This window comes from Phalacrocorax carbo, chromosome 1 (genome assembly GCF_963921805.1).
Source record: "Phalacrocorax carbo chromosome 1, bPhaCar2.1, whole genome shotgun sequence".
Classification (NCBI taxonomy): Eukaryota; Metazoa; Chordata; class Aves; order Suliformes; family Phalacrocoracidae; genus Phalacrocorax; species Phalacrocorax carbo.
Genome location: NC_087513.1, coordinates 108,121,400 through 108,148,081, shown reverse-complemented (window position 1 = coordinate 108,148,081; position 26,682 = coordinate 108,121,400). Strand labels below are relative to the sequence as shown.

The 26,682-nt window shown below is 40.1% G+C and overlaps 1 protein-coding gene across 1 annotated transcript in view; it reads left to right on the top strand.

Annotated features, from left to right (window-relative positions):
• The window catches only part of SAMSN1 (SAM domain, SH3 domain and nuclear localization signals 1), a 276,633-nt gene that overhangs the window by 141,856 nt on the left and 108,095 nt on the right, over positions 1-26,682 (top strand). Inside the window, exon 3 of the mRNA XM_064469960.1 lies at positions 19,379-19,447. Coding sequence (XP_064326030.1) covers positions 19,409-19,447 — 39 coding nt within the window. The 5' untranslated portion in view covers positions 19,379-19,408. The remainder of the gene's footprint in view (positions 1-19,378; positions 19,448-26,682) is intronic.

Below are 26,682 nucleotides of genomic sequence, written 5' to 3'. Positions count from 1 at the left end.
CCTCATCCTTAGTTTTACTCTCCTTACAGAGTGCTGCCATTGATTTTGATGGCAAAATGCTGTGATTATCTCTATATATGTTGAATAGGTAACAATCCTTCCCGTCAAGAGTAAGATACTTGTTAGCTGAGCAAAGATATTGCTGCCTCACCAATTAAACTGCTGCAAGCAAAGCCTGTGTGTAAAAGCAGCTTCTTGGCCACACCTGAAAAACAGCTGGATTTCAGCAAATTATTTTCCTCTTGAGCTGTGCTATACAATTTTAACAGGTTTTATTGATGTAGCAAAGTTGGTACCTATCACCCAGTTTTGAAGATAGCTCTAGAACAAACAGTGTCACTTTCCCCTTCCAGTTTATTCAAATGAACTGGCTCATCTGAACACACAACTGTGACAGTTACAAGTGGATCAAAGCCTAAATTGTTTCTGGAGTAGAAGCTTGAATCGTGTAAAGAAGCACAGTACCTCCCATGTCTGCAGTAGACTTGCGCATACTCGCATCGGCACAGGATCTGTGTTGTTGCTAAGGTGGATGGTGAAATTCTTTGGGGGAAAAAATTGGGTTACCAGCTGAATGGCACAAACATGCTGCTGGTCAAAAGCTGGAGCTGCAGTTAAGTTAGAAATATTTTAAAATGTCACTTCATTGGTGTTTTGTTAAAAGGTCATCTGGCATGTTAAATAATGGGTCATTTCTAAAGGCCGTACATGGAAACTGGGCATAGACTTGTTCGTGGTATGGAACATGCTCACCTAAAGCGTTATTTTGTTTCCCTGGATGGACCCATTACAGTATTTGTGAAATAAATATTCTGCCAGATGATATTTTATCATCTTCTCTATATTTGCCCAGGTGAGTTCCTAATTAAGCTTTTTAAGGTCAGTAAGTGGTTTTCTTGGCATGCCCAGGAAATCCAAGATGCCAAAAGTATCCCTGTCAGAGTCATAGATCTGCACCTTTTCAAACCAGCAACTCAGGTATCTACGCTAGACTGACAAAAAATTTCTGAACTGTTCAGAGACTGATGGTGATCTTAAAGAGTGATGGCCTGAGCTACCTTTTTGTTTCCATTTCTGTAATGAGTTTCTGATTTTAATTTAGCAGCAACATAACATTTAGTACACTGAATGCCTAAGACTTTTGACACAGACATCTTCTTTATCTTCCTCAGTTTTGGAGTTGTTCATTTCCTTCTCAGAATGACAAGCCCTCCTTCCAGAAGGGGTCTTGAAAAAGGCAATAAGCGTTATCAAAGATCTACCTGAAAAAGGCAATAAGTGTTATCAAAGATTTACCTGAAGAGTAATATACTACACTGGCCTCAATTAGAGAGTAGGCATCAGTTTAGTTGTCTTCAGATGAAGCATTTCTTCCATCTTTACTTATGAACGCGAACAAAATTGCTGTTTCATCTCCCTCATGGTATCCGTGATATATAAGACATCTCAAAGGAAATTTACATCAGCCTGTTATGACTTTATACCTCCCCCATCAAATAACGGCCTTGAGCATGGAACAGAGACCTGAGGGAAATATGACAGAGAAGGAAGAGAGCCAAGCAATTAATAATATTTATAATACTTCCTACATGCAGTAACCTATGATAAGGTTAGTTCCTTTTTTCCCTTCATTATTTCTTTGCATAAAAGTTGCTGCATGAAGTCAGTAGAAATATGTGTATGAAAGAAGTGTGGAAAAGACTCCTTGTTTCAATGCATGTTTTCTGGTTTTGGTAGAAGTTTAAGGGTGTTTCTGGAGTATAGGAAGAAATTGAATCTATTTAACTTGTACTGTACACTATGAATACCCAGGGAATCCTTGTGCTCAATGACATCTGGGTCTTGCACAGTTATTAGTACACAACAGAAAACTTGGGTATTTTACTGACAGCAGGTACATTTGCAGTAATTATATCTCTCTTTCAGTTCTTTGAGCTTATTTAAGCAAAACTTATGTATGACAAAAAGTAGTGTGTGAAAAAATACTTTGTCCGCTCAGGTGTAATTTGCTTAGGTACAATTAGCAGGTTACCAGACTATCACATACATAATACTGAAGGAAAGAGATGGTAGGAAAAGCAAGAAGAGTCATTTGAGAAGAATATGCACACTGGATGGTGCATTACTTAAGAGAGGTGCTACTTAGCATAGTGAGACCAGAGGCTGGCTTAGAGGACATAGTTACTGATGTAAAAAGTCAACATGTCAAGTTACACTGCTAAGTGGAGCTGATTTTATGGTGGGCTTTTCACACAGGTGAGATTACCTAGTTTTTAATTACTGCAGACAGAACGTCTTAACATAGATTCACTGGAGGACATATCAGTTGTCATTTTGTTGGTTTCAGTAAGTGCTCCGAGGTCCCAGTTGTTACTGTCTGTGAAACATGCATTGTAAATCTTATCCTATGTGAATATCCTTGGTTATTGATTCTTCTGTGAGCTTGGCAGCCCTGTCAATAAAGAAAAAAAAATTAAAAGAAAATCAGTGTCCTTGCCTGATGCAGTAACCTGCACAGTTCTCGGGAAAGACTCCAGTACAGGCACAGTAGCATGGTTAATTAAAGCAGTAACATCATTAGTATACTAATTCAGTAGTGTGTAGATGTTGGGTCCATGTATATCAGAGACACATTGCAATTGTTGCACTTCTGTTGCTTGGTTTATATTTTTCTGGAATTATGTACAAGCTGGGGGAAAAGTAGGAATGCTAAACCAGTCAACCAATACCTGAATTAAAAGCCATATAATTTTTAGGGAAGACATTTTATAGTCTCAAAAAGAGGACAATATTATGAGGTTATTGGGGCACTAGAAACCAGAGGAAGCTGTTCTGAGATGGCTAATCTATGGGTTTGGACTTATGCCAATGAGCCATTGGGATCCATAACAAGGCAGAGGATTTTGAAAACCCCTGTTCTCCTGGATCCACACAGACAGATTAACGCCTGTGCGTAGGGTTTCTCTCTAGTCTGACACTGCACCCTGGTTTACTACTTTACATTGTAAGTCCAACAGGGCGGTGCCACTGCTGACTGAATGCTCTCGTCTTTTGAAAACTGGGAATGTTATGGAGAAAGAGATTTCTTTTTTCTTTCCCATCATTCAGATTTTATTAGTTAATTGGATGCATGAAGTATTGTACAGAGCTACAGAATGGTACTGAACCATGCTCCAGTCCCTGTCCTAATTTGTATGGAGCAAGGTTCTCCCAGTGTTTCTACTTAGAGGTCATAGGGAAAAAAAATGGTGCTGACTGAGAAACATGACACTCCTTTTTCAACACTGTTAAAAATTGGAATAATGAAAATCTCAACACCTCACCCACTGCTAGTGTAAATAAAGTACTATTCACTGTGTCTTACACTAGGTATGTTTAAAAGAAGAATTTGAACTGTAATGTGTACATTAAATAGCAGGGGGGAAAATGTGCCCTCACATGCATACACTGTGCTGAAAGACTCACAACCAAGTAAGAGTAAATTCTGGTCCCTGTTAAATCACAGTAGAACTTGAGACACTGCCTGCGAGAATTCAAAGCAGTGCAATCAGCAAGTTGCTATCTTATTTGGGTTTGAAAAGCAAACCATCAAGACTGTAGCCTCATGCTTGCAATCCATGATTTCATAAGCATTTTATCACACAGGACAGTGTCCACCACTGGTATGGAGAACATAAAAATTGCTATTGACACTGCAAAGGTAGTGTGAGCTCACCCTACTGCTTCAAGAATGTTATATTAATTGTAGACTTATAGAAGGAAGTGGACTTTTGGATTGTCTCATGAAAGCATTGGAAAAATATCAGTTAAGGCAAAATCCTAAGTGCATTGGCACTTTACCTTGCAGGACTGAGACTGACTTAGGACTTCTGCTGCTCTGCAAACAAAGAAACAGCCAGAGCCTCTTGGAGAGGCTGATAGCATGCAGTTTGAAGTAGTGATGAAGATCACCAAACTCACAAGGACTTAATCATCCATGTCAATGAAAACTGACAGAGTAACACCTTCATTCAACCTTTATTTTATGTTTCTCAGAGGTGTTATCCAGCCTCATACACCTCATAGGCCATCCTCAGAACTGGCCCTCTGAATCCTGATATCTCACATATGGATACAGGGACATGCAAGGATTACCATTGCCTTCGTCAGACATTTGCCCCACGCTTTCTTTCCATCAAAAAGCAAAAGCTGCGAACACTTTTTGTATTCACTTTGTTTCAGATCTCTGCTGCTTAGAAATTCATGTTACCTCCCTCCTGGAGAAGAAGCTGTTACTGCTTATTACTTCTTACTGGTAATGGAAACCTGATTGGGCAGGTCCATAAGGAGAGAATTTATTTCCCAGCTGTTCTTTATTTAAGTATTTTCCACTGGAAAGTCTCCAGTGTTTGGGACTGACCCTTCCTGACATTAAAGTTTTTCTGATGAAACTAAATAGTGTTAAGCAAAGATTTTACAAGGCATTGCCCAAGTTTTCTGCTTAGTTATTTTGGTTACGCTTTAGAGGTCACTTTTTGGAGCCAAAGCGCAGGGCTGCGGCGGGACAGCAGAGGGAGATAGTGCTCAAAGGAGGAAGAAAGGCATAGGCTTCCTCCACAGCACCCATCACCAGTAATAACCCAGTGAGTAATGTTCAGACCAGTAGCAGCCCTCCATTAGAAAGAAATAATAATTACATTAAATTAATTTGTCCTCCTGTGGATGAACATTGGTGTGGATAAGTTGTAGCATGTTGCCTCCCTGCACTTCTCTGCTGGCCAACAGCAGCAATGGCCTCCTGAAATGGCCCCGGTAACTTTGCTGGTTGTCCTGGCAATAAGCCAGTTGCCTTGTTGGTGATTCCTCTCAGGTAGTGACCTTGCTGGGTTACAGAAGCATGCTGTACTGACTTTATTAAGGCATGACCTTTATTGAGAGTGTGTTTAGTGTATGTGTTGGGTCTATAATTAAAATGCTAAAATATGGTTCCAGGAGAAAGTTTAACAGATTATTATCTTTCCTGCACAGAAGGAAGAGAGTGCTAGGACATATCTGTTTAAAGTGACTGTGCAAATGACATTTTGATGTTCCATATTTATGGTACTCTCCACCAGTAACCTGCATATTAAGGGCTAGATTATACCAGCCCTGCCCCAGAAGGAGAAAGGAGAATGAACCTCAATCACAACCACTCTCTCCGGCCACCTAACTTTCCCCCTTCCCTGCTCAATGTGGCTGGGATGCCATTTTGATCAGGAGAGCATCAAGGCCTCGTTCTCCCATGCTGACCTATTTCTATGTGGCAGTGTAGCTCTTAGCTGCTGTTTTTCAGGTAAGCCAGAGCAGGATCAATAATGTCTCATCTGAAACCTAAGCTCTAGTTATAACTCACCTGTCCCAGTACGAATTGCATTAGGGCATGTTGTTAACAATGTGAGGACCACCTCCTGCTCCCTTCCACTGCAGAACCTGACAGTGTTGGGAGTAATAAGCTCTTGGGTTTGTCAGCAGAACAAAATTGAGTCTCCCTGCAGAATTTGTTCTGTTTTGCTCTTTACATTTTTAGCTTCCTTATGGAAATTTTCAGAAAAAAAATAAAATCAAAGAGCTCCTGTAAGTTTTAATCTAAGTGCAATTACAGACTGCCAGTCAACTGACTGGTCATAAAGGGGCCATGGCAGAGTTATTGATGGTGCAAAATGTCCTATTGTCTTTCTGTAGGTGTTTTTGTTGGTGGCAGCTCTAACAACTTTCAGCCAGTGGGAGTCGCCTGTGCTGTGGTGCCAGCATATGTGCTGCTGTGCTTGATGCCAGAGGGGCACAAGACTCAGGAAGGTTTTACTGAGGGTTATAAAGTCCTGGTGGGGATGGGCACCACTGGCTTTAAGGTAAGAGCTGCCCCTGGTCCTCGTGTTACCAACACTTCAAAAGTCAGTGTGATAGACATAAAAAATGCAACCTGTTTTGGCAGTTGCCTAACAATCCTTAGCCATGCTTTTTTTTCCCTTTTTTTTTCCCCCCAAGCCCCATCCAGTCCGAGAGGCCACCTTCTCAGCTGCACCTGGGGCCTGCGGCAGTTCCTGGGGGTGGCCGGGCTGTGTCCAGCCCTGGTTACAATCCCACGCCTGGCCTGGCTTACCTCATGGAGCTGTGGGATGGGGCTGGTTGGCCTCAGAAGGAGGGCACTTCATTGCCCTGACAGCCAGGCCACCCTGGGATGCGCTGCACTCTGAGACTGAGCTTGGGTACTTTCAGTCCCTGAGATGGCCCTGCAGGGCCTGGCCCTGGGCTGTTCATGGCCTGCCCCCTGACCCAGCTGCATGCCACGGGGGCCACCCAAGGCTCCCAAGCTGCCCTGGCTCCCGGGTGGGGTGCTGGCAGTGGATGCCCTACAGCCCCACTGGGACCAGGCTGCCCCAGCTCTGAGTTGGCCCTGAGCCCTGGTGTAGGGCAGGGAGATACCCTCAGGCCCCCGACAGGCACAACAGGACAGCTCTCAAAGTTTGGGCATTTCCAGGTTTTCTGTGGGCTTAAATACATGGGTTTAATGAATCCAATGTACCTGGCCAAAGCCAAGCCAGAACATGTGGCAGGCTCAGACCCATGCACCTTATGGTCTTAGCAGGAAAGACAATAAAGAAAAAAATAGTTGAGTGCAAAGAAAAAAAGATACTCCTTTTTTCCTTCGCTCTGAGGAGCTTCTGACAGCATGAATTTGTTGTCCTGTATCATCTTTCTTTGATACTGTTACTCAGGCATCAGCCTAACTAGAGCTGTGGCAGTTGGAGAAATCTCTGGTTTGCAGCAAAACAACCTGTTGGGCTCAGAGTGGCAACTCAGAGCCAATTTTAAAAGCATATTCCTTTAGGAAACAGCCCTAGAGGGAGTCTTTTAATGAACACTATATTTTTGCCCTGTTTCTCTTTCTTACTGGAAAAAGGCATTCTCAGGTGTAAAATTCCTCTTCCCTGAACAAAAGTGTATTGCACTGATGTTCAGTCTCAAATGACAAACCCTCTGCCTCATGCTTTGGGAAACAGTGGGTCCTGTCCAGAAAGGCCACAAAAGGGATTTTGTTACTTGGATGAACCTCCAGAATTTTAGACCTTCTCTCTCTGTATTTGCCCCTTTCCTACTGGCGCACAGGGTTCCTCTGCTGGGTTGCTGGATTTCATCTCCTATGAGAGCAAGGGAAAAAAAAAATGTGAACAGTACCCTTATCTACCAGTGAGTTACATCATCACTAAGGGGTTAGTCAAAGTATCTTCGAAACATTTCCTGGCTGTTCCAGGTTTTGCATAGGTCATGCTATTTTTAAGGATATTTTAAAATTTGAAGACTGCTTTTGACTTTAACACCCAATTTGATTGTAAATTTTAAATTCTTACTAAAATGAGACGCTAAGTCTTCAGTGATTTCACCAGGAGAAAAAATTTTCTCCCCTGTTTTCTCACAGAATGTATCTGCACTGACTGGAAAGAAAAATGTGGAAAATAAGTTAGAAACTAGGTGGCAATAAGGCAGCAACTAGGCAGCAATAATATACTACTATAATAACTAAATTGCTAAATGCTGTGGTTACTATATACTCGTCAACATTAATAAGGGGTCCACTTTCCTATGCCGCTGAAATACTTTCGTTTATTAAAACTTCAGATAGTAAGTTTCTACTAGGAATTTTTGCACGTATTTCTACAGCAGAAAAAACCAGCTGACCCCTGTTTAAAAATCAAATTGTCTCAGAGTTGGGAAAGGTTTAGTGCTCCAATCTTTTGTTGAATAATACTGTCTTGTTTATCTTTGTTGAAATCTTCTCTCTGTCTGGTTTTTGTTTTTTGGTTGCTTTTTTTTTTTAGTGGAAATATTTATTTGAATAGGTCAGTGAGGGCATTACTGGGAGGCAGTGGGGAAGGTTGTTTTAGTAGGGCTTCTGCTTTGCTTAACAACTTTTAGATGCAAATGCTTGTCTGAACACACAACTTCTGGGAGTTCATTCAGCCCTGGATAATTATTCAATGGGACACATCTGGTTCTTCTAGAGTCAGCACTCCCACTGACTTCACTGGGACTAGTACTGCAGGATTCAGCCCCACATGAGCTAAACAGAGAAGAGAGATGAAACTGTTTTGCTGATGCAGACAACCATCATTGACAAAATAAATCCTCTGAAGGAAGGAAAGGAAATACAACTGCAGCATTATGTTAACCTTTGGGAAACTACCGTAAGGTATTTGCCATTGCAAATGAGAGAGAGCTTCACAAGGAACTAAGTTATATGGGGCACACAGAATTCCTTGGGTATTTTTGTCATTTAGGTTTTGGTTTTGGTTTGGTAGGGGTTTTTTTGTTTGTTTGGGTTTCTTTTTTTTTTCTTTTAATATATCTAACTAAGCAGGGATATGGCTGCTTTATTCTGATACTTTTGCTGGAGCGACTTGTGTTTAATCCAGTATTTGTTGGGACAACTTTCTCCAAGGATAGCTATATCCAAATAAAAAGTTAAAAAAAGTGAGGGAGCGAGTACTTTTAGATGATAGGACAAGGAATGGGAGCGAAAACTTCTCTGATGTCAAAGGTAATGTGAAAACATGCTTGGGTCTACAGCTGAGGTATTGCATTTAAAGAAACATGTAAATACACTGTGTGCTTCAGAATATTACTTTTAATTGGAAATGGTGGTGTTGAATAGAACTGAGGTGATTGAAACATGAATGGTACAGGTAAATTAAAGGTTTATATTGATTATATAATCACCATCCTATCCATTAAAGAAAACTGGAATTGCAGAAGACAGCAGAGCTATAAAGGAGTGTTTCAAGACAACTGATAACTTCAAACATCACTACAGAAGGAAAAAGATGAAGACCAATTCAGAGGAGAAATAATTCTAGATGGGTGAAGGGAGCATCTTCGGGGTGCAAACAGTCTGGAAAATGGAAATAGAGGTTACTGAAAATACTTATAAATAAAAGTGAAAGAAACTGCAGCTCATATGTTGAAGAAGCTCATGAAGGAAGAAAAGATACGTGAAATTTATAGCAGCTCATGGTACTTGATGGGGGAGGGGGGAAGGCATGAGGAGCAAGGAGAAAGATGAGCCTTGAGTGTGAGGAAAGCTGACAGTGGCCTAAAGCATACCTGGCAAAACTGAAAACTAGTGCTGGAGAGGGCTTTCAGTGAGAAATGGAGCTGCTAAGGGCAGGATGAGAAGGGAAGGATGCAGATTATAGAACAAACCAGGGGTGAGGCCAATGGAAGAAGCCAGGAGGAATGAGATAAAACGATACAGGGATTTGGAGAAGAGAAAGATTATCTGAAAAGTCAGAAAATGTGGGAGAGCTTTAAGGAGGCAGTGTCCTTAATTTTTATCCTACAACCCTGCAGCAAGTATTACAAAGGGGACATACCAGAAATCTTTATTCATTGGTAATCTCTAACTGTCATAATGGTCCCTTGGAGGCTTTGGCAGACTCCAATTTAAAATAGCTCTAAGATACATTGACATGAAAAAAACTCAGCATAGCTTCAAGAGATCCTAAAACTGCCCTAGCTCACTGAGGAGTCTTCACCTGTAACTCTGGGTTTGGAGATCAGCTTTGTATTTCAGTTTCTCCAAGCAACTCCTGGTTGTATAACCTGTTAATCCAGTGATCCTCTTCCCTGAACCATATCACCAAAGATAATGCTGGAGGGAAAGAAAGCAGGAAAGAAAGCAAGAAAGCAAGCAAGCAAGAAAGAAAGCAAGGCTCACTTTGAGAAGTGAGTTTCAGTAACTGCTGTAAGACCTATAGACAGTGGGCTCACCATCTCTTCGTGTTTTAGTGCCTTTCTGGCAGTTATGTGAATGTGCTTACGGAGGGGCTCAATACATGCATGGCTTAATGACCATGGGTAGTTATCTGACATAAATAGGGGATTCCCCCTTAGCGTAATGGCTCTTTCTGGCCTCACCATTTATGAACATGAAGGTCTAGTCCTCTGGTACCTGTGGCATCTTTGTGCCTACAGGTTCATAGGACAGGCTGTTTTCAGAGATTCCAGGTGGTGGATAATTCTCCCAAGAGAGCTAGGTAAAAGTCCTGTCTCTCATAGTGATGTTTATTAGGAGGTTTTATACATCTTAAATGAGGAGGAAGGGCATCAAATGTTGCAGGTAAAATACATCTTGAGCTCAGCTGACTGCAGCTGGCAGCATTTTGTAGTTTTGAACCCAGGCTGCTGTGCACTCTTCAGGGGTCAGGTAGCAACAGTGCTATGGGTCTGAACGATATATGCTGCAAGATATGGTGTCAGTAGGCATGACGGGAAGGAGGCATGCGTTCTATGAAAGTTGTGTGTGCCATGCTCCCTGGGAAGTGAAAGTAAGTCCGGCAAGGAGCACTGATGCTATGAGTGACTTAAATGTATTTATCAGCTGTCCAGAGACACAGAGGGATAGCGAGGTGAATCATGATTTCCAGAGTGTAACCTCAGTTTGGGTATATTGAGATATCCACAGAGCTCAAGGCCTTGAATTAAATATGTAGCACTCAAAGGATCCTTTTACTCCTAGGTTCTAGGTGAATCTAAATGCTTACACACACACAGAGCTGCCATCAGTCAGAGAAGCTGGATATAGAGCAAAAGGAGAAAAAGGAAGGACAAACAGCTGGTTCAGCTGGTTATGGTTATTTAGAATATGCTTGTACAGTATGCAACTCCTTTTCCATACACTTGAAAAAAAAAAAGTTGGTAACTAAAGTCACATCAGAATTCTGATTCAGAGAGCCTAATCATGTAACCTTCGCTTACCCTGGTGAATAATTCAGTGGGATTGTGTATGTGACTTAACAAATTCTTCATGCAAGTAGAGGAGGAAAAAAGGGAGAGGAGTAGAACTGGGGATATGTCCTTGGCTGGTGTAAATTACATAACTCAACTGAAGTCAGTGAGAGATACCTACTTGCACTGGTTGCAGATCTGACAACATTTATGAAGAACATAGGAAATAAAATTATTAAACAAGAGAAAAACCTGTCGTTGTGGTTATGGCATGTTCCTCACTGGCAGTGGATGGACAGAAAAGAGAGCTGGATGGGTAATTATTCATGACTAATGTAAATTTGAGTGTTTCTTTTTTGTTCACTTCTTCATAAATTGTCTGTGGAAGAGGTCACAGTTTTCTCCACTACTCCTTACTTTAAATTATCTGTCAAATTTTTCTGGCAAATCATTCACATTTCAACCCACCTGCAAGGAGTATAGTGGAAGACTTCTGAATGGGTGTGGAGGTCTTTTAGGGTCTGTGAATTGTCTCCTTTTCTTCTCTCACATTGACTTACCAGGGATTAGGTCACCAGCATGAATGACAGATGCACATCAAAAAATTAGGATTTAATAGCCATGAGGTACACCTGCTTTTTGATTTTCATAGAAACAGATACAGTTCCAGCTGGAAAATGTCAGGTCCTGAAAGGCAAAACTGTTTTCCAAGAGGGGTCTGGAAGCCCTTGTCCTGGCTGGGTTCACTGAAGTGTTAATGAAGCAAGGAGGGACAGAAGAATGTTCTTGTTTCTCTGAGGGAGGTGGTCCTCAATAACCAGCTTTTAGTGTTGGAACCTCCTACACTTCAGTCAGTGCTAATTGCTGAGATCAATTGTCAATTTAAAGGCACAGACAGAATTGTGTCATTGCTAGTGTTCAATCTCACTTTAATATATGAAACTGAGCCACTTCAAATGGTCTGGGGCTGGTTTTCACCCACTGAAGTTACAGGTAAACCAGGCTGCTGACATAGATTTGGTACCCTGTATGCAGATTGTTGGCAGCACTGAAGCCTCTGGTTGTAGCAGGACAGAGGCTGCACTTTCGACAAAAACAGCTAAATCAAGAGGGTATAATAAAAGCACTGGTGGTTTATTTGAGCCAAAATAGGGTAGTTTAAAACTGTCCAAAATTTGTAGCATATGCTTATCAGCCCTACTCCCACATGCAAATCACTGTGTCTCATTATAACATCTATAGTTCTGTCCTGTCTAGCTAGTTATGTCAGCAGGGAAAACACCATGCAAACAGACACTGGAACATGTTCTAATGCTGACCAGGAATAGAAACACAGACGCTTGTGCCTCTGGAAAGTGATGGCCCAGATATTTTTCCACAGTGAAATTACTGGTCAATCATATAAATGTAAGATTTGTAACACCTTTATTTGAATTCTTACAGCTGTTACCATCACAAGTTGGGATGATTTTGTAACACAAATGATGCAGCTACCAAGTGCGTTGTGACAAACCAGCCTTTAACCAGTGAAGATTAATGAGCTATTCCAAAGCTGAGCTTTTATACGTGCTGTTTATACAAAAGGAGTATTAAAATGAACAAAATGGGCTGTCTGCCAAAGTACTGTCATATAGAATATTGAAATAAATAGCTGATGATGCAAAAAATGCTGAAAGAAAAGTATTCAAGCATGGTGTCATCACATGGTTGTATCATTGTTTTGGAATTGCTGTCATGCCTTTTCTCAGCTGCCTGTACACTCCCCATGACTGATTCTTGCCACCATTACTCTGTGGCTGTTAGTCCTGACTCCAGTGTATATACAAGATAAGGGGGAGTTGTTCTGTCATGGTTACAGAATATTAATTGAAAACAACAATTTCTGTATGTTTTCGTTGTGAAAAGAACAACACTTTCAACCACCTGAGTACTTAATATTTACTTTGTAAATGTCTTTCTCCACAGGACTCATTCCCAAAATGTCTGGTATACCCCAGTATTGGGAAGTATCTCTAAAATGAATACTAAAATAATTACTTCAAAAAAACTCCACACCATAATAAACCAACAAAGAAATCATACACAAAACATGAAAACGTCCATGTTTATATAATATCTTCCACCCAAAGATCTCAAACCCTTGCTACATGTGGTCTTTCTAAACATCCTTGATTTGTATTTTTAGATACTTCATTTTCTTTTAATACTAAGGAGACAAATTATTCAGAATCACTACTGTGTTCATATTGCAACAGATACTTAAGCATCACTATCCTCTGATATGTATATATACTTTTTCTCCTTCCAACACAGAAATTCCTGTGCTTTGGAGGTTAACAGTTGCTACTATTGAAAAATTTTCAGTATAATCTCAGGACAGCTTGAAACAGGACATGAGATAAAAACCCACAGTTGTTGAAATAAGGATATAGTGAGGTGATATACAGTTACATGAGCAGGAATTCTCCAAGGACATTTTGATGAAGTCCTCTATTGCTGTGGAAAGCTACCCAAGATTATTTACGATCACAAGTGGTCAGAATGTTTTGTGTGGTCAAAAATAAGCTAGAAAATAACACACAATATTTTTATTTTAATAGTGTGCTAGTATGAAAATATGCTTTGTATTATAGTGCCTTCCTTATTGGAATAGATCAAAAGTCTATTGATCTATTGGTTCTCCAAGCAAGTGAACTACAAAAGTCCAGAGAACAGTACACCCATCACTCTAAGCCTGAGAAGCAAGATCTTAAGATGCTCTTGAATATAGTTAAAAGTAAGAACAGGATGTTTCTGAGGGGAAAGAGTTTTCCGTAGAGACTGGAGGGTGTGTAATAATCAGAATCTCCTCAGAATAATAAGGAAAAGCTGGAAAGGGGAATCACATTCTTGTTGATGTGGTATTTTCCTAATCACGTGTTCTTAATGAAAATTATGTGGCAGGGACACTGAAAATCAGGTTAACCATATGGCAAACACAGTGGTTGCTTCGTAATGCATGGGCTTCCTAAGGATTAGAAAACTATTAGAGAACAGACTTAGAATTCCATTGAAGAAAGTAATGAACTGCGTTTCAGTGAAGAGAAAGTAATCTCAGATAAGCAGAGAGCACAGTCAGTTTGACAGTGTGTTGAAGAGGTTCAAGAGGTGAAGTAAAAGTCATGCAAAACCACTGAGGACATACACTGAGGTGAAGGTCTCTTATTTATTGTGCTGCAGATTTCTTGAGGAGGAGTTCTGCAGGTGAAGTGCATGCAAGATCAGATCTATTAAAAGCAACTCTTAAAATTCTGAACACATAGGGCTAAAAAAGTACTTAGCCAAGAAGCAGATAAAAAGTCTCAAAGATTCTTTAAATAAAAAAGAAGCAGCTAGTGAATTATGTTGTTTCTAAATGTTCAGTGAACTATCGGTAGACCATAATTATACATGAAATGGCTCCACAGGGTACGCAGAATCTATAAAATTAGACGAGGAGATATTTTAAGTGTCCAAAATCTGAAAGGAGAACAAGAAGCGCATCCCTAACTTTTATTTTACAAACAGAATTCAAACCCCCAAACCCTAGAAGGCTTCTCTTCCCAGCTATAGAATGAGCTGTTAACAACCTAGTCACTCTGGCTGGATTTCCTCATTTATTTGGATATGACACCTGTGCTCCCAGAGAAACTACATAAATATGTTTTCTCAAAATGAAGAGCAGTACCACAGAAATCAGTATGCAAGCAGTGTGTTGCTTCAATATCACTACCAGGCTGCCCTGGATTCCAGACTTGATGTGTCATAAGAATTTATTCTCTCTGCATAGCACGTATATTGGGCCTAAATTAGCTGTCAGCATAGGTAGATACTTCATGAGTAGCGAATTTTTACCTTTTGTTTTTCTGTGCTATGGGAAGCATTAAACTCTATGATGTGATGGGGCATAGTTTGCCTTCCTCTCTGCCCACCTATCAGCAGATTAAAAAATAAGCCATTTCTGCATGTGCCTTTGTTCCTACCGTTTCAGGGTTCATAGTGAACACAGAAAACCGAGAAAGGCAAAATATTTTGAGACACGATCATTAGTTTGCGTAGCATCTTAATTAAGATGCCCTTCCATTAAGAGACTTACACTGGGAAAAGAGAAAGGCTCTGCAGAGATGTCAGGCTTCTGTCTGTACCAGCCAACAGACAGTTATTAGCTCACAAACTGTCTGACCTGGGATTCAGGGGTCTTGGGGTCAATGTTTGCCTCTGATTTCTGTGCCACCTCACACAAATCATTTAATTATTACGCATTCCTGTTCTGCATCAATATAATTGATCTGAAGTGTGGAATTTCTCCACCCTGGAGAACACATGGCAAGAAAGTATTTACTCTCAAGATATGAGGTCAGTGTCACCCACAGGCCTTCTTGCTTGATCTTTTTTCCCATTATTTCTTATAGCCAATAGCAGATAACTTCTCTTCCACTTTCAGGTTTTTTCTGATTGGGGGGGCGGGTGTTTGTTTTTTTTGGGGTGGGTGGGTCTGGTTTCTTGGTTGGGTTTTTTTTAAACTTATACATGGATGCATTGCTTTCTTTCCATTCTCTTTTACCATCAGTTCTTTCAATTTGTTCTCTAATTGTGTGGTCTGCCCTACTAAGCTGCAAACCTGAATCACTTTCAGTGTTCAACTTCCTGCACTTGTGCATATACACTGCAGTGTTTCAATGAAAACTGCTTCTCCACGCCTGTCTCCCCGACTGCAAAAGAATTTATTCTCTATTTCCATTCTATGGTCTTCCTGACTAAAGTTTTTCTCTTCCAGCTCAGCTGAGCCCCATGCCTACAACCTCAGCCACTTTTTTCCCACCTTGCATCCCCTTTTGAAACCTTCAACAACCTTACTCTCGACTTCTGCACATGTTGACAGCAATTTATTCCAGTCAAAACTCTATATGCCTTTCTTCCATGAAACGGCCATTTGACCTCCTTGCCCCATCCCAGATTGCCTTATTGTCTTTGTAATGGTTCTGCAAGTGTCATCTTCTCCCCTGATTCAGGTGCAAGTTCCTGAGTCATGGTTCTTTGCTAATCACCTCCAGTTGCCTTAATATCATACTATTTTGTCTTCAGTCTGCCTTGTATCTGTACAGTTTCCCTCCTTTACCCTGTCCTTTCTCTTATTATGCTTGAGCTTTTCTTTTCACAGTGCAATCATACTTCTGTCTTTCCTATCTTAATACAAATTGCATATACCCCCTTAGCTTCATGTGCCATTACAAGTACCTTCTCCATTTTCTTTCTCCTTTTCACTTCTGGGTGATTGAAAGTGCTATTTAGAACTCTGAAGGTCTATTTTTCCAGTTATATCCTCACTTTTTTCTTCCCCTGTTGCTCCGTCAGACCTCTCCCTCTGAGCTTACTAAAACCTTTTCTCTCAGAAGTGCCCAGGACTGTTACTCAGGGTTCATTCTTTCTGACACATCAATTACATTCATATCAAGTATCAAACGTACCAAACCTTTCTCCTGATGGCCCTTATTCTTGGGCAATGATCCCAATAACCACCTAAAAAATTATCATGTTTATTATCTTATCCTGCTTCAAATCTTCCTTAAAATTCTCCTTGTCAGTGAAGGCATCGGTGACCCAACTCCCCTCTGTCATGCTGACCAGCACGGTTTCACATTTTTCCTTGTGCAGATCCATGTTAACTGTCAATGCCTCTCATATTGTTCTTGTGTCAGTAACTGTGTCTTTTACCCTGGATCTGTGTAGCCTATAGCCCAGTGAGACCTTGCTCCATAATTGCTGCCTTAAGTACTAAAGCAGTAGTAATAACATTAATAATAGGTAGAATCCTATTGACATTCAGCACTGTGATCAGCACCTTCAAAAATGCTTACAGAGAAATTATTGGCAGGGAGGTCATATGTTTCCTAGGTTGTTTAAAAAACACAAAACAAAATTAAAGTCCTCTTAATGAGCATAGCTTAAATCTGATTTTCTTGGATTAAATCAGATTAATCCACTAAGCATCATTCATAGCTTCAGATCCTGTTTCAGTTATTTCTTTCCCTGAAGCTAAAAGATGCCTAAGTCCTTCTTGTGTTGATTCAGTCTTTTTTGCCACTGTGACAAACAAGGATTTAAGAGAAGAGTTTGGCAAAGAAGGGGCTAGGGGACAGGTTGCAGCTACCTGATTTGTGTGTTCAATCAGAAGGATAATCAGCTAAGATGAGCAGACTCTCCTTTTTATGCTAATAGGAAGGGATGTGGGCTGAACTGTTAAAAAGGAGGAATCTTTCAGAAGAGGACTCCCAAGAGACAAGGATGGAAATGTGGGCTTCTCTGGAGTGTGGCCAAAGATTTTACCGTGAGTATTGGATTATGCAAGCTGTTATTTATGTGTGGCAATGGAACAATCAAGACCTCCCTTACATTAACATTTTTCTGCTGTCCCATAAAGCTAATAACACTTGTATATCTCTCAAAAAGTATTTAAGCCTTGCATGTATGTGCAGCATCCTCTCCATCCTTGCTTTGAAGGGCTTCTTGGAATGTGCTTCATACTTCACCTACTTCGTTACTACATCATTAAGAAAAAATGCTCTTTCCATCTGGCCCACTAAAACCATTACCAAAACAGGGTTCTGTGACTATATTTCTCATGCAGCTTCTCACGTGAGCCTTTCTGACTCCTAGTTGGTTTTGGATGCCCCCTGGTTCTTATGAAGCCATCTCCTGTTCTTTTCAGTGGTTGGTGTCTCTAGCAGCCAGTCAACAGGAGATGCTGTTTCCAACTCTCAACTAGTTTGCATTTCTCAACAAGGTAGTCTCACAAACTACCTTACTGTGAGTGTCGAAGTTCAAATGTGATCATCTCTTCATCAAGCTTCTAATTCGCAAAACCCTGACCCAATACGTTTGTATTAATGGAATTAATATTCTGTGACTCTCTATTATCATCTACTTGTATTTTCAGTGTACATTTTTGGTCTCTAAGGTACAGTAGAACACAATTTTAGGGTTGACTGGTGTGTTTGCATGGTTATTTCCAGCTTTCTTCTTTATGTGTATTGATTATCATAAAATTATGGTGGATGGAGTTTTGGTAAATTAAAAATTTCTCTGTAGTCCCAGGTCTCACTGTGAGGGGAAGACAAGGGGGGTATCACCCTTGTAACAAGGAAAATTCAAAAAGAAATTCTCCATTTAAAGGTTTCCACTATCAAATCTCCCAAAACATATTTTCCTTGTATTTTGCTGGTCAGGAAGTCAAATTTTACCTTCCCCAACTTTTTCTGAAGCTCATGGGAGAGGCTCAGGTAAACACAAAGGACTTGAAGTTAACCTCACCTAGGGGGCTTAAGTATCCCTCCTCGCCTTTCATATCCATCTGGTTTTGCTTTCAGGAGGGGTACAGGCAGAAGACGTTCTCTTGTGAGAAAGGACTGATACATTTGTATACTTAGATGTGCATTCTTCTGGTGGCCTACAGTTCGCACACACTCTTTGTTCCCTCGGAACAGGGCAGTTGTAGCTTTCATCGTGCTTCACTTCCAGCCAGACCCCTCCAAAAAAGGCTTTGCCTTATCCATACATCCTTCAGACATATAGGCTTTGAGCTAAATAGCAAAAGGATAATCACAGTCACATAAGCAGTCAGGAAAAAAACACCTTGAATTTCTACAAAGTATTTTCTGTAGAGAAGGCTGTGACTCAAGGTTTATAGTATTTCTTGGTATGAAAGTTTTGAAACTTGTAAGGTTCTATAAACACAAAGTGGTGCAAATGTGACGACCTGACAGAAAGAAGGATGCCGTTTCCATGCATAGCATCTTGCTACCAAGACAAGACTATCTAGGGATTTACAGTTCTTCATACACAGAAAATGCACTTCAGTCTCTAATATCCATTGTTGGGTCTCCATCTCTAATGAACAGTACCTTCAGGCAATATTTAATTAGGTAGTGCAGTAACTTCGTGATCAAGATATAAATTCATTACAGACTAGATTGCGACTGACAAACTCATTTCACCTATGACCTAAACTGAATATGAACTCAACTCTCCTCAGGTAGGAAGCTGATGTATAAAATAATTTTCAACTCGTTGCCAGGGGATTTAGAGTGCATGTTTTTGGTGTTTTAATCTGGGATTTAAACTTGAAACCAGTCACTTGAAAAGCTGGCCAAAACCAAGATTCGCAGGATTTTAGTGTTACAAAAATAGCGCTTTTGATGGGGAAAGAAAAAAATGCTTGATTTTTCTTTTAGCATTGCAATACATGAACATAATATTTATCAGAAATATGTCTATATTCCATGTTCTTGACTATGCATTAAAATTATGAAAACTAATAAATGTTACGGTGCTCCCAACATTTATGTTTTTGTATGCTTCACTGGTGATGACAAGTTTGGCATTGTTTCAAAAGATACTTTCCATAAAATGGAATACAGACAGCCCTAATGGCAGATGTTGGTCAATATCTTTTTTAAAACAGATCCCTAAAAATTTGCCACGAATGGAGAGTCCAGCTGGAAAGGAAGAGAATGGCTGTCTCAGATATTTTAATGTGTTGAAACTGAACAAAGCAAAAATTACATTTATGCTTTGAAGTTAATAACTTTTAATAATCATTAAAAGTCTCTCTTCTCAACAGAAATGAAGGACTTGCTAGCTTCATGCCTGGATGACCAAAGACCTTTCAAGAACATTTCACTGCTATTCTGTAAGTTTATTGTCTTAATAGATATTCCCATTGATCACTGTTTGCTTTACATTTTTTCACTATGTATTTAAAATTGACATATATTGGATACTTACCATTATACGGTCAATGGAGCTATTAATTTAATAGGTCAAATAATCATATTTCACTAGGTTGCTGGGTTTTAATTCATTTAACATTTTAATCTTCCATCAGTTTTTCCTTTAAGAGGATTTCGGTGCATACACAGGATTTGTATAAATCTGCACAGTAAATTTATTCTTTTAACACTTTTATTCTTTCATCAGAAATTCATTTAAATGGATTCTACTATATATCACATTCACTGCCAGTGTGGCTTTAGGTCAGGCTGTAATTGATGCAAAAGCAATGAGGTATTAAAAGAGAAAGGAAATATCTGAAATTGGAAAGGGTTCAAAAAGCGTGCCATTGTAAGGCCATGACATTCTTCAGATATGATGGGGGAGGGGGATGGACCACTAATAAACAATTTTGGTCCAAAGCCTGGTAGAGTTGCTAATTTCAGGTTTTACTGAAGTCAGAATCTGTGCTAAGAAGATGGTTGCCTTTAAAGCTTGAAGGGGCATGTCAACTCAAGAACCACCTATCAGGCTATAAATATGGTCCCCTCTATTGTGATAAATAAGTCTAGAATTATCAAAACAGAAAAGTACAGAGAAGATGCTTTCTTCTTTTTCGGTTTATTCATGTGATACATTTGACATATTCAGCCTTTTTGTTTTGATGATGTAGGTTGCTCTGTTGGCATGGGATACACAGAGCAGTAACCGTAATACATGCCTTTTTCCAAGTTTTAAGGTAGACTGGTAATGACAGAGAATAACAGAAAAGAATTAAGCTAAAACTAGTAAGGGATTTCACATATATGTGCATGAACAGAAAGAAAGGAAGTACAGGAAAAAGGAGAATGATCTGGATAATGTAAATATGCTAAGATTTCCTACATACAGAAAGATAGCAGGAAAAATGTAATTTCTAAATTTCTACATGTCAGCTACTACCATTTAATATATGCAGCATAAGGTTATACTTTTTACAATATTAAGCAAACTTAATTTAACTGTGACCTTTTGATGAGATAGCTAAGGTATTTCATTGCAGATCTAGACGTGTGAGTTCATACCTTGCTCCAGATTCAGCTCCAAATCTGTCTGTTGCTAACCTTACCAACAGCAGCTTCTTGGTCATGTGCATGGGGAAGCCGAAGTCAGTCAGAAATGCAGCTCACTTATATGATACCTTCAGTGTTATTTGCTGCAGAAGCTGTTGTAACTTCACTGCTCTTGAAACAAAGGGTTCAGGATATATGGGGTAGCCTATGGACCTCTAATAGTATTGGTACATTCAAACAGTCAACTTGCATGCCCTCAAAGCAAATAGAAGAAGAAATGAATATTTAAAATTGACAGTACACAGAAACTAAACTAAACTAAAATAAGGATTTTTTTTAAAAATTGCAAAATAGCTCAGGAAAATTAAGAAAATCCGAGGAAATATGCTGGGGTCTAGAGTCTGTAATGTTTATGTATGCATGTAAGAAAGACTACATGTCTTTATGCAGTCAAATAGTGTCATTGATTTTAATGGAAAAATTTCCAGTAAAACAAATTTATGATTACATCTTTTTTTTTTTTAAAGAAAAACAGAAACCTGGATCCTTTGTTTTATTTTAAATATATGGTCCATACAGTATATCCTTGTCAATTTATAAATTGTTCTTTCGCTAGAATTGCCAGTGATTGCAAGGAAGTTTGGAACATAAGTAGGGTTTCAGCGCTGATGAGGAATGGTTGGTTAGATCAATGAAGAAAGATATAATGAGGGGTCTCTTTAACATGTAATGTGCTTCTTATTTTAATTCAGCATGTAAAACAAAAATTCATTCTTACTTGGCAATTACAATAGTTGTACATAATTTTCTTTATTTTTCACAGAGACCTTTTAGATGGCATTGTGTCGAGTAAAAGATAGAAAGCAGGGTCCCGGTGTAAGGCTCAGCCCAAGCCTAAGCTTCGGGGAGAGGTTAGGAGACAGACAAAGTCCAGTGCTGGAGAAGGGCTGCAAAGGGGGTGCCAAGGAATGAGCTGGGCTACAGAATGATTATTCTACTGAACAGTTTTTTACCTGGACTGTGGTTGGAGATCCCCAAGTAAGGCTCATCTCACCCCTTGTGTTGAAGCCACAGGTAGGTGAGAGAGAAACCCAAGAGCTCCTGTTGGAGCAGGGTGGGAAAGGGGCTCCCAAAGGAAGTGGTAGGCTGCAGAAAGGCTTCTTCCCTGACTGCACTTTCATATGGAAGGTGCCTGGGAGTCCTGATCTAACGCTGAGCCCTCTATGATGGTGAGCATTAGGGTTAGAAGAGAGCCAAAATCTAATGCTGCTTTCGGAGTGGAGCAATGAAGGACTACCAAAGAAGTAGCAGGCAAAAAAAGATTAATCCCCTGACAACTTTTTCATCTAAGTCCTGCCTGGGGATCCTTGCCTGAGGCTCAGCTGAAGTCAGGACATATGGTTGGAGAAAGATAGGGTGAGAGTTAAGAGGGAGAGAAAGACTAGAGCTCCTGTAGGAATGGGACTGGAAAGGGTCTGCCGAGGAAAGTGGTAGGCTATGGAAAATCACTTTCCTGAACGTTTATTTTTGTTAGGGCTATTCCTGAGGCTCAAGGGGTAAGATTCAGGCCACCCTTAGTGTTGGAGGTAGTTTTAGAGTTAGGAGAGATACAAAGCCTAGATTTTCTTTTGGGCTGTGTCTGTAAAGGACCTTCCAAGGGAAGTGGTAGGTTATGAAAAGATTATTACCCTGACAACTTCACCATCCAGGCCATGCCAAACTCTCTGTGATGCTTAGAATTAGGGTTAGGCCTGTGAGAAATAAAGTGCAGAGCAGCTCTTGTTGGAGTTGGCTGGAAAGGGGCTGTCAAGAGAAGAGGTGGGCTAAAGAAATACTATTCACCTGACAACTTTTTCATCTGGATCATGCCTGAGGGTCCTGGGGTAAGGCCAAGCTCTCTGTGACAGTTATTGTCAGGGTAATTGTCAGGGTGAGGAGAGAGACAAAGCCTGGATCTCCGGATAGAGTGGGGTTGGAGAGGGTCTACTAATAGAAGTGATGGATTAGAAAATTACTACTCAACATTTTTTTAATTTGGGCTTTGGCCAGGGGCCGTGAGGCAAGCCTGAAACTTTCTAAAATTATTTGCATTTGGTGCTGGGAGAGAGACAAAGGCTAGAGGGGTTGTAAAATAGCTGCCAATGGGTGTGATAGGCAACAAAAACATTATTCCCCAGACTTTTTAGTTCTGTCCATGGCCAGGGTTGCCAGCTCAGTGCTGAGCAAAAGCCAGCCCTTAGGGTTGGGTTTAGGGTTAATATTAGAATAGAGGCAACACCTACGACTCTTACTGAAGTCAAACTGCAAAGAGGCTGCCAAAGGGGGTGGTGGGCTAGGAGAGTATTAATCTCCTGACTTTTTGATCTGGCCATGCACAGCAGATCCTTAACTAAGGTTCAGCAAAGGCCAAGCAATAAGGTCGAGGTTAGGGTTGGGTTTAAGGTCAGCTTTGGGTTTAGAGGCAGAACCTAGAACACTTGTCGGAGTGGTCATGCAAAAGCTATACCAGGGAATGAGGTAGGCTTCAAAAAGTTTTCTACCCTGACTACTTTTTAATCTGTATGATGTCTGGGCATCTTGGGCTACTGCCAAGATAAGGCCAAGCTGAACATTTGGAGTTATGTTTAGTTTCAGAGAGAAGCAGAATCTTGTTCTCCTGTTGCAAAGTGGCTGGAAAAAGGCTACCAAGGGCAGTGGTGAGTGAGCACCATGATGCTGGTGAGATTTTGGGTTAGGGTTAGGAGATTGAAAAAGCATTGAGCTTTTCATTAGACTGTGACTGCAAAGAGAATGCTGACTGTCAGATTAGGCTGATAAATATTTCTTGCTTGACACTGTTTTCATCTGGGCCATGGCTGGAATCCTGAGTTAAGGCTCAGCTCGTCCTTCACTTTAGAGTTAGAGTTAGGAAAGAGACAAAGCCTACATCTCCCATTGGAGCATGGTTGCAAAGAAGCTGCTAAGGGAAGGGAGAGGTTGCCAAAATATTTTTCTGGGGCATTGCTGTTCATCCTTAGCTGAAACTTAGTCCATATTCATCATTAGGTTAAGCATTATAATTAGACAAAGGGTTAGGAGAGAGACAAATTTTGGGGCTTTAGTTGGAGTAAGACTGCATGGGGCCTGCGCAGGGAAGGGGTAGGCTACAAAAAGATTTCTTCTGCAATAACTTTTTCATCTCAACCATGGCTTGGGGTCCCAGGCCATGGCTCAGAGCACAACACATTTTAGGCTTATGGTTTAAAGTACAGTGAAGATTAGGTTTTGTGTTATGAGAGAGACAATTCCTGGATCTCCAGCTCTAGTGAAGCTGCAAAAGGACTGGCAAGAGGAGAGGTATTGTGCAGAACAATTTTTCTCCTGACAGCATTTTTTATCTGGGCAAAGGCTTCTGAGTGTGGGCCAAGTCTCAGCCCATCCTGGTTGTTATGGTTAAGGTTACGAGAGAAATTGAACTTCCTTCACTCAACCTGATAATCGATTTTTCATTTTCTTTTCTAAGAGAGCTCTGTATTTATAGGATATCCTTCCATCACATTAAAAGTTACACCCTTGGACTGGTGTGATGGCTCTGTATGTCAGGGTGTTAGTTCCTTCAGCTTGCTGCAGTCAATTTACTTTTGACAACCAAGAAATTTGATTTTTATAATGAGGCATAAATCACAGAAACGGGTTGTCTGTAATGGACTTCAGCAGAGTTAGGAGCAAGAGTGCAGTAGTTCATATCAACAGGATTTTATAATAGAGAGCTGCACAGTAATGTACATACTCTTCATGGACAAGGAGAATTTAGGGAAATTTGGGACAGCTAGGTAATAGTTACACAGCTTGGAGGTTTAAAAGCTGTTGCCTTGTTATGGTCAATTGTTCTGGTGTGGTACTTGGTTTGATATGTAAGAATACCACTGAGCCAGGAGGCTGGCTGAAAACAGAAAGATGGGGTGAAGTTCAGCATGCCTGAAACAGCTGCAGTACGTCTTACTGCTCAGTACACTGAACTGCACATTTTTAAAATTGAATTATACCTTTATATTAATTCAATTGAATGTAAGACGAACGAATTATAAATAATTCTTAGGGAGCGTATAAATATGGCTTGGTATAACCTACCACAACAAATAGGAAAAGCCTATAAAAATGTATTTGCATGTTTACATATCACTCCCCTGTGGTGGATTAGCAAGCAGAAAGAAGTCTAAAACCACAGGGGGAAGGTTTAAATAGGATGATGCAGACATTAGTGAATGATTAACAGTAATTTCACAAAGGTGGAGGGTAAGCTGCTCATTTTGCAGAATCTCACAAATGTGTTTTGAACGATTAACTAAATTTGCTCAGCAAAAGTTTAATTAAAGCTACCACCTATTAACCACGATTATTTAACTCACTGTATAGACTGGCTATACACCCTAAGTGGAAAGCACAGCATTAACCAAAATGAAGGTGTTCAAGGGGTTTTGGGCCTCTCCGGTCTAGCTACCCCTTTGACAACTCATCTCCAAAGAACAGAGGGAGTCACTCAGAGAACATTACACAGATCTCCTGAAAGCCCTCTGGTAGTCTCTGACAGAAGCTTCTTAATAGAGTGCATATACATACACAGTGTACATACACAGTCAGCTCTGTGGGCCAATGCATGAGTGAATAGGGTCAAATCCCTGTCCCCTTTGGTGAAATGATGGATGCTGCTTTCAACACTCTTGACATTTCTACAAAGCTGCAAAAAACAGACTGGGTCTTGTGTCTGCAAGTGAGCTCAAGGCAGGGAATGAATGGAGCTTTCCTGTATCCTCCTTTGCTCCTTCTTCCTCTAACACCCCCAACCTCTCCTCCCTTCTTGTTGCTCTTGTTCTTTATGAGACCGAATGTAATCTGTCCCTAGCTGGTGACACTACTATTTTCAAATGCTGCTTACTGTCTTTTATGGGTAATACTATTTTTGCACAGTTGGACACACTTGTGAGAACAAGTGACATCTGTGGCATTTAATTGCTTTTTTTTTCACTTTTTTTTTCAGAGAGAGAAAAAAAACAGGCTAGTGCCCTTAATAATAACTTACGATTAGAGCTGATTAGGAAATAAGTATTTCCTGGAAAGCATTTTGAAAGGCAGCGAAAATTTTCCTTTAAAAAAAGAACAAGAATTATTTTCATAGTTTTATCAAACCTTCTTACCTGTTATTTTACTCTGTTGTTAAACGTTCTCCGAGCTTTTCATGTCGTACATTCTGGTTTCCCAGTGAGACTCTGGTTGTCTGTATCCCAAGCTCCAGTGAAGAGGTGTTGATTGTCAGATAATGGTAGGCCAGGTAAATCGCTCTGATGGCTATTGAATGCAGCTTTTCCTTCTAAACACCTCCATGAATGTTATAAAAAAAATAGTAGGAAATATGATACTCTTGTGTGGTAGACATAGTGACATATAAGTTAAACATGGTTTATTATCAATATTCTTTAGTATTAAGAAGACCCCTACATCTCAGTCAGGATTTCTGTGGCTTCACAAGACTTGACAAAGATGTCTTATAGAAACAGATCCTCCTGTGACTGAACTCTCTGCTGCTTTTACGCCTAAATCATGCAGTTTACTTGTGTTCCGTCCATTGGCCTGGTGTTGCACAATGTACTTCAAATATACCTTGAAAAGTTAATATTTTGGATCTGCTTAGTATCTTATTTGCATCTCTCTTATGTTATGATGTTTGCAGAATCATAGTGTTATTCAAGCAGTAACTTTGCACACCTCAGAAATCCCAACATTACTTCATTAGCAGTTTATATGAATGTTCAGTTCAAAATATCTGTCACCTTGTTTACAAAGACTTCCAACCCAAGACATAAATTCACTAAAAGGATAACTAATTTTATTGTTCCATGAAGAAAACAATGTCTTGCTACATATTTGTATCCAAGGACTAAACTCAATTTCTATTGTACCAAGTATAGTATTTCTATTCTTTTATTGACAAGTTATAAAAGCTAGCTAAGTTTTAGCTAGCCATTTCAAATGCCTGTCAGCTTTCTGTTTGTGTCCTAAATTGTTGCTGCATACAATAAACAACACATAGTCCAGTAGTATCACAGCCCCAAAAAGTGAAAAAAAA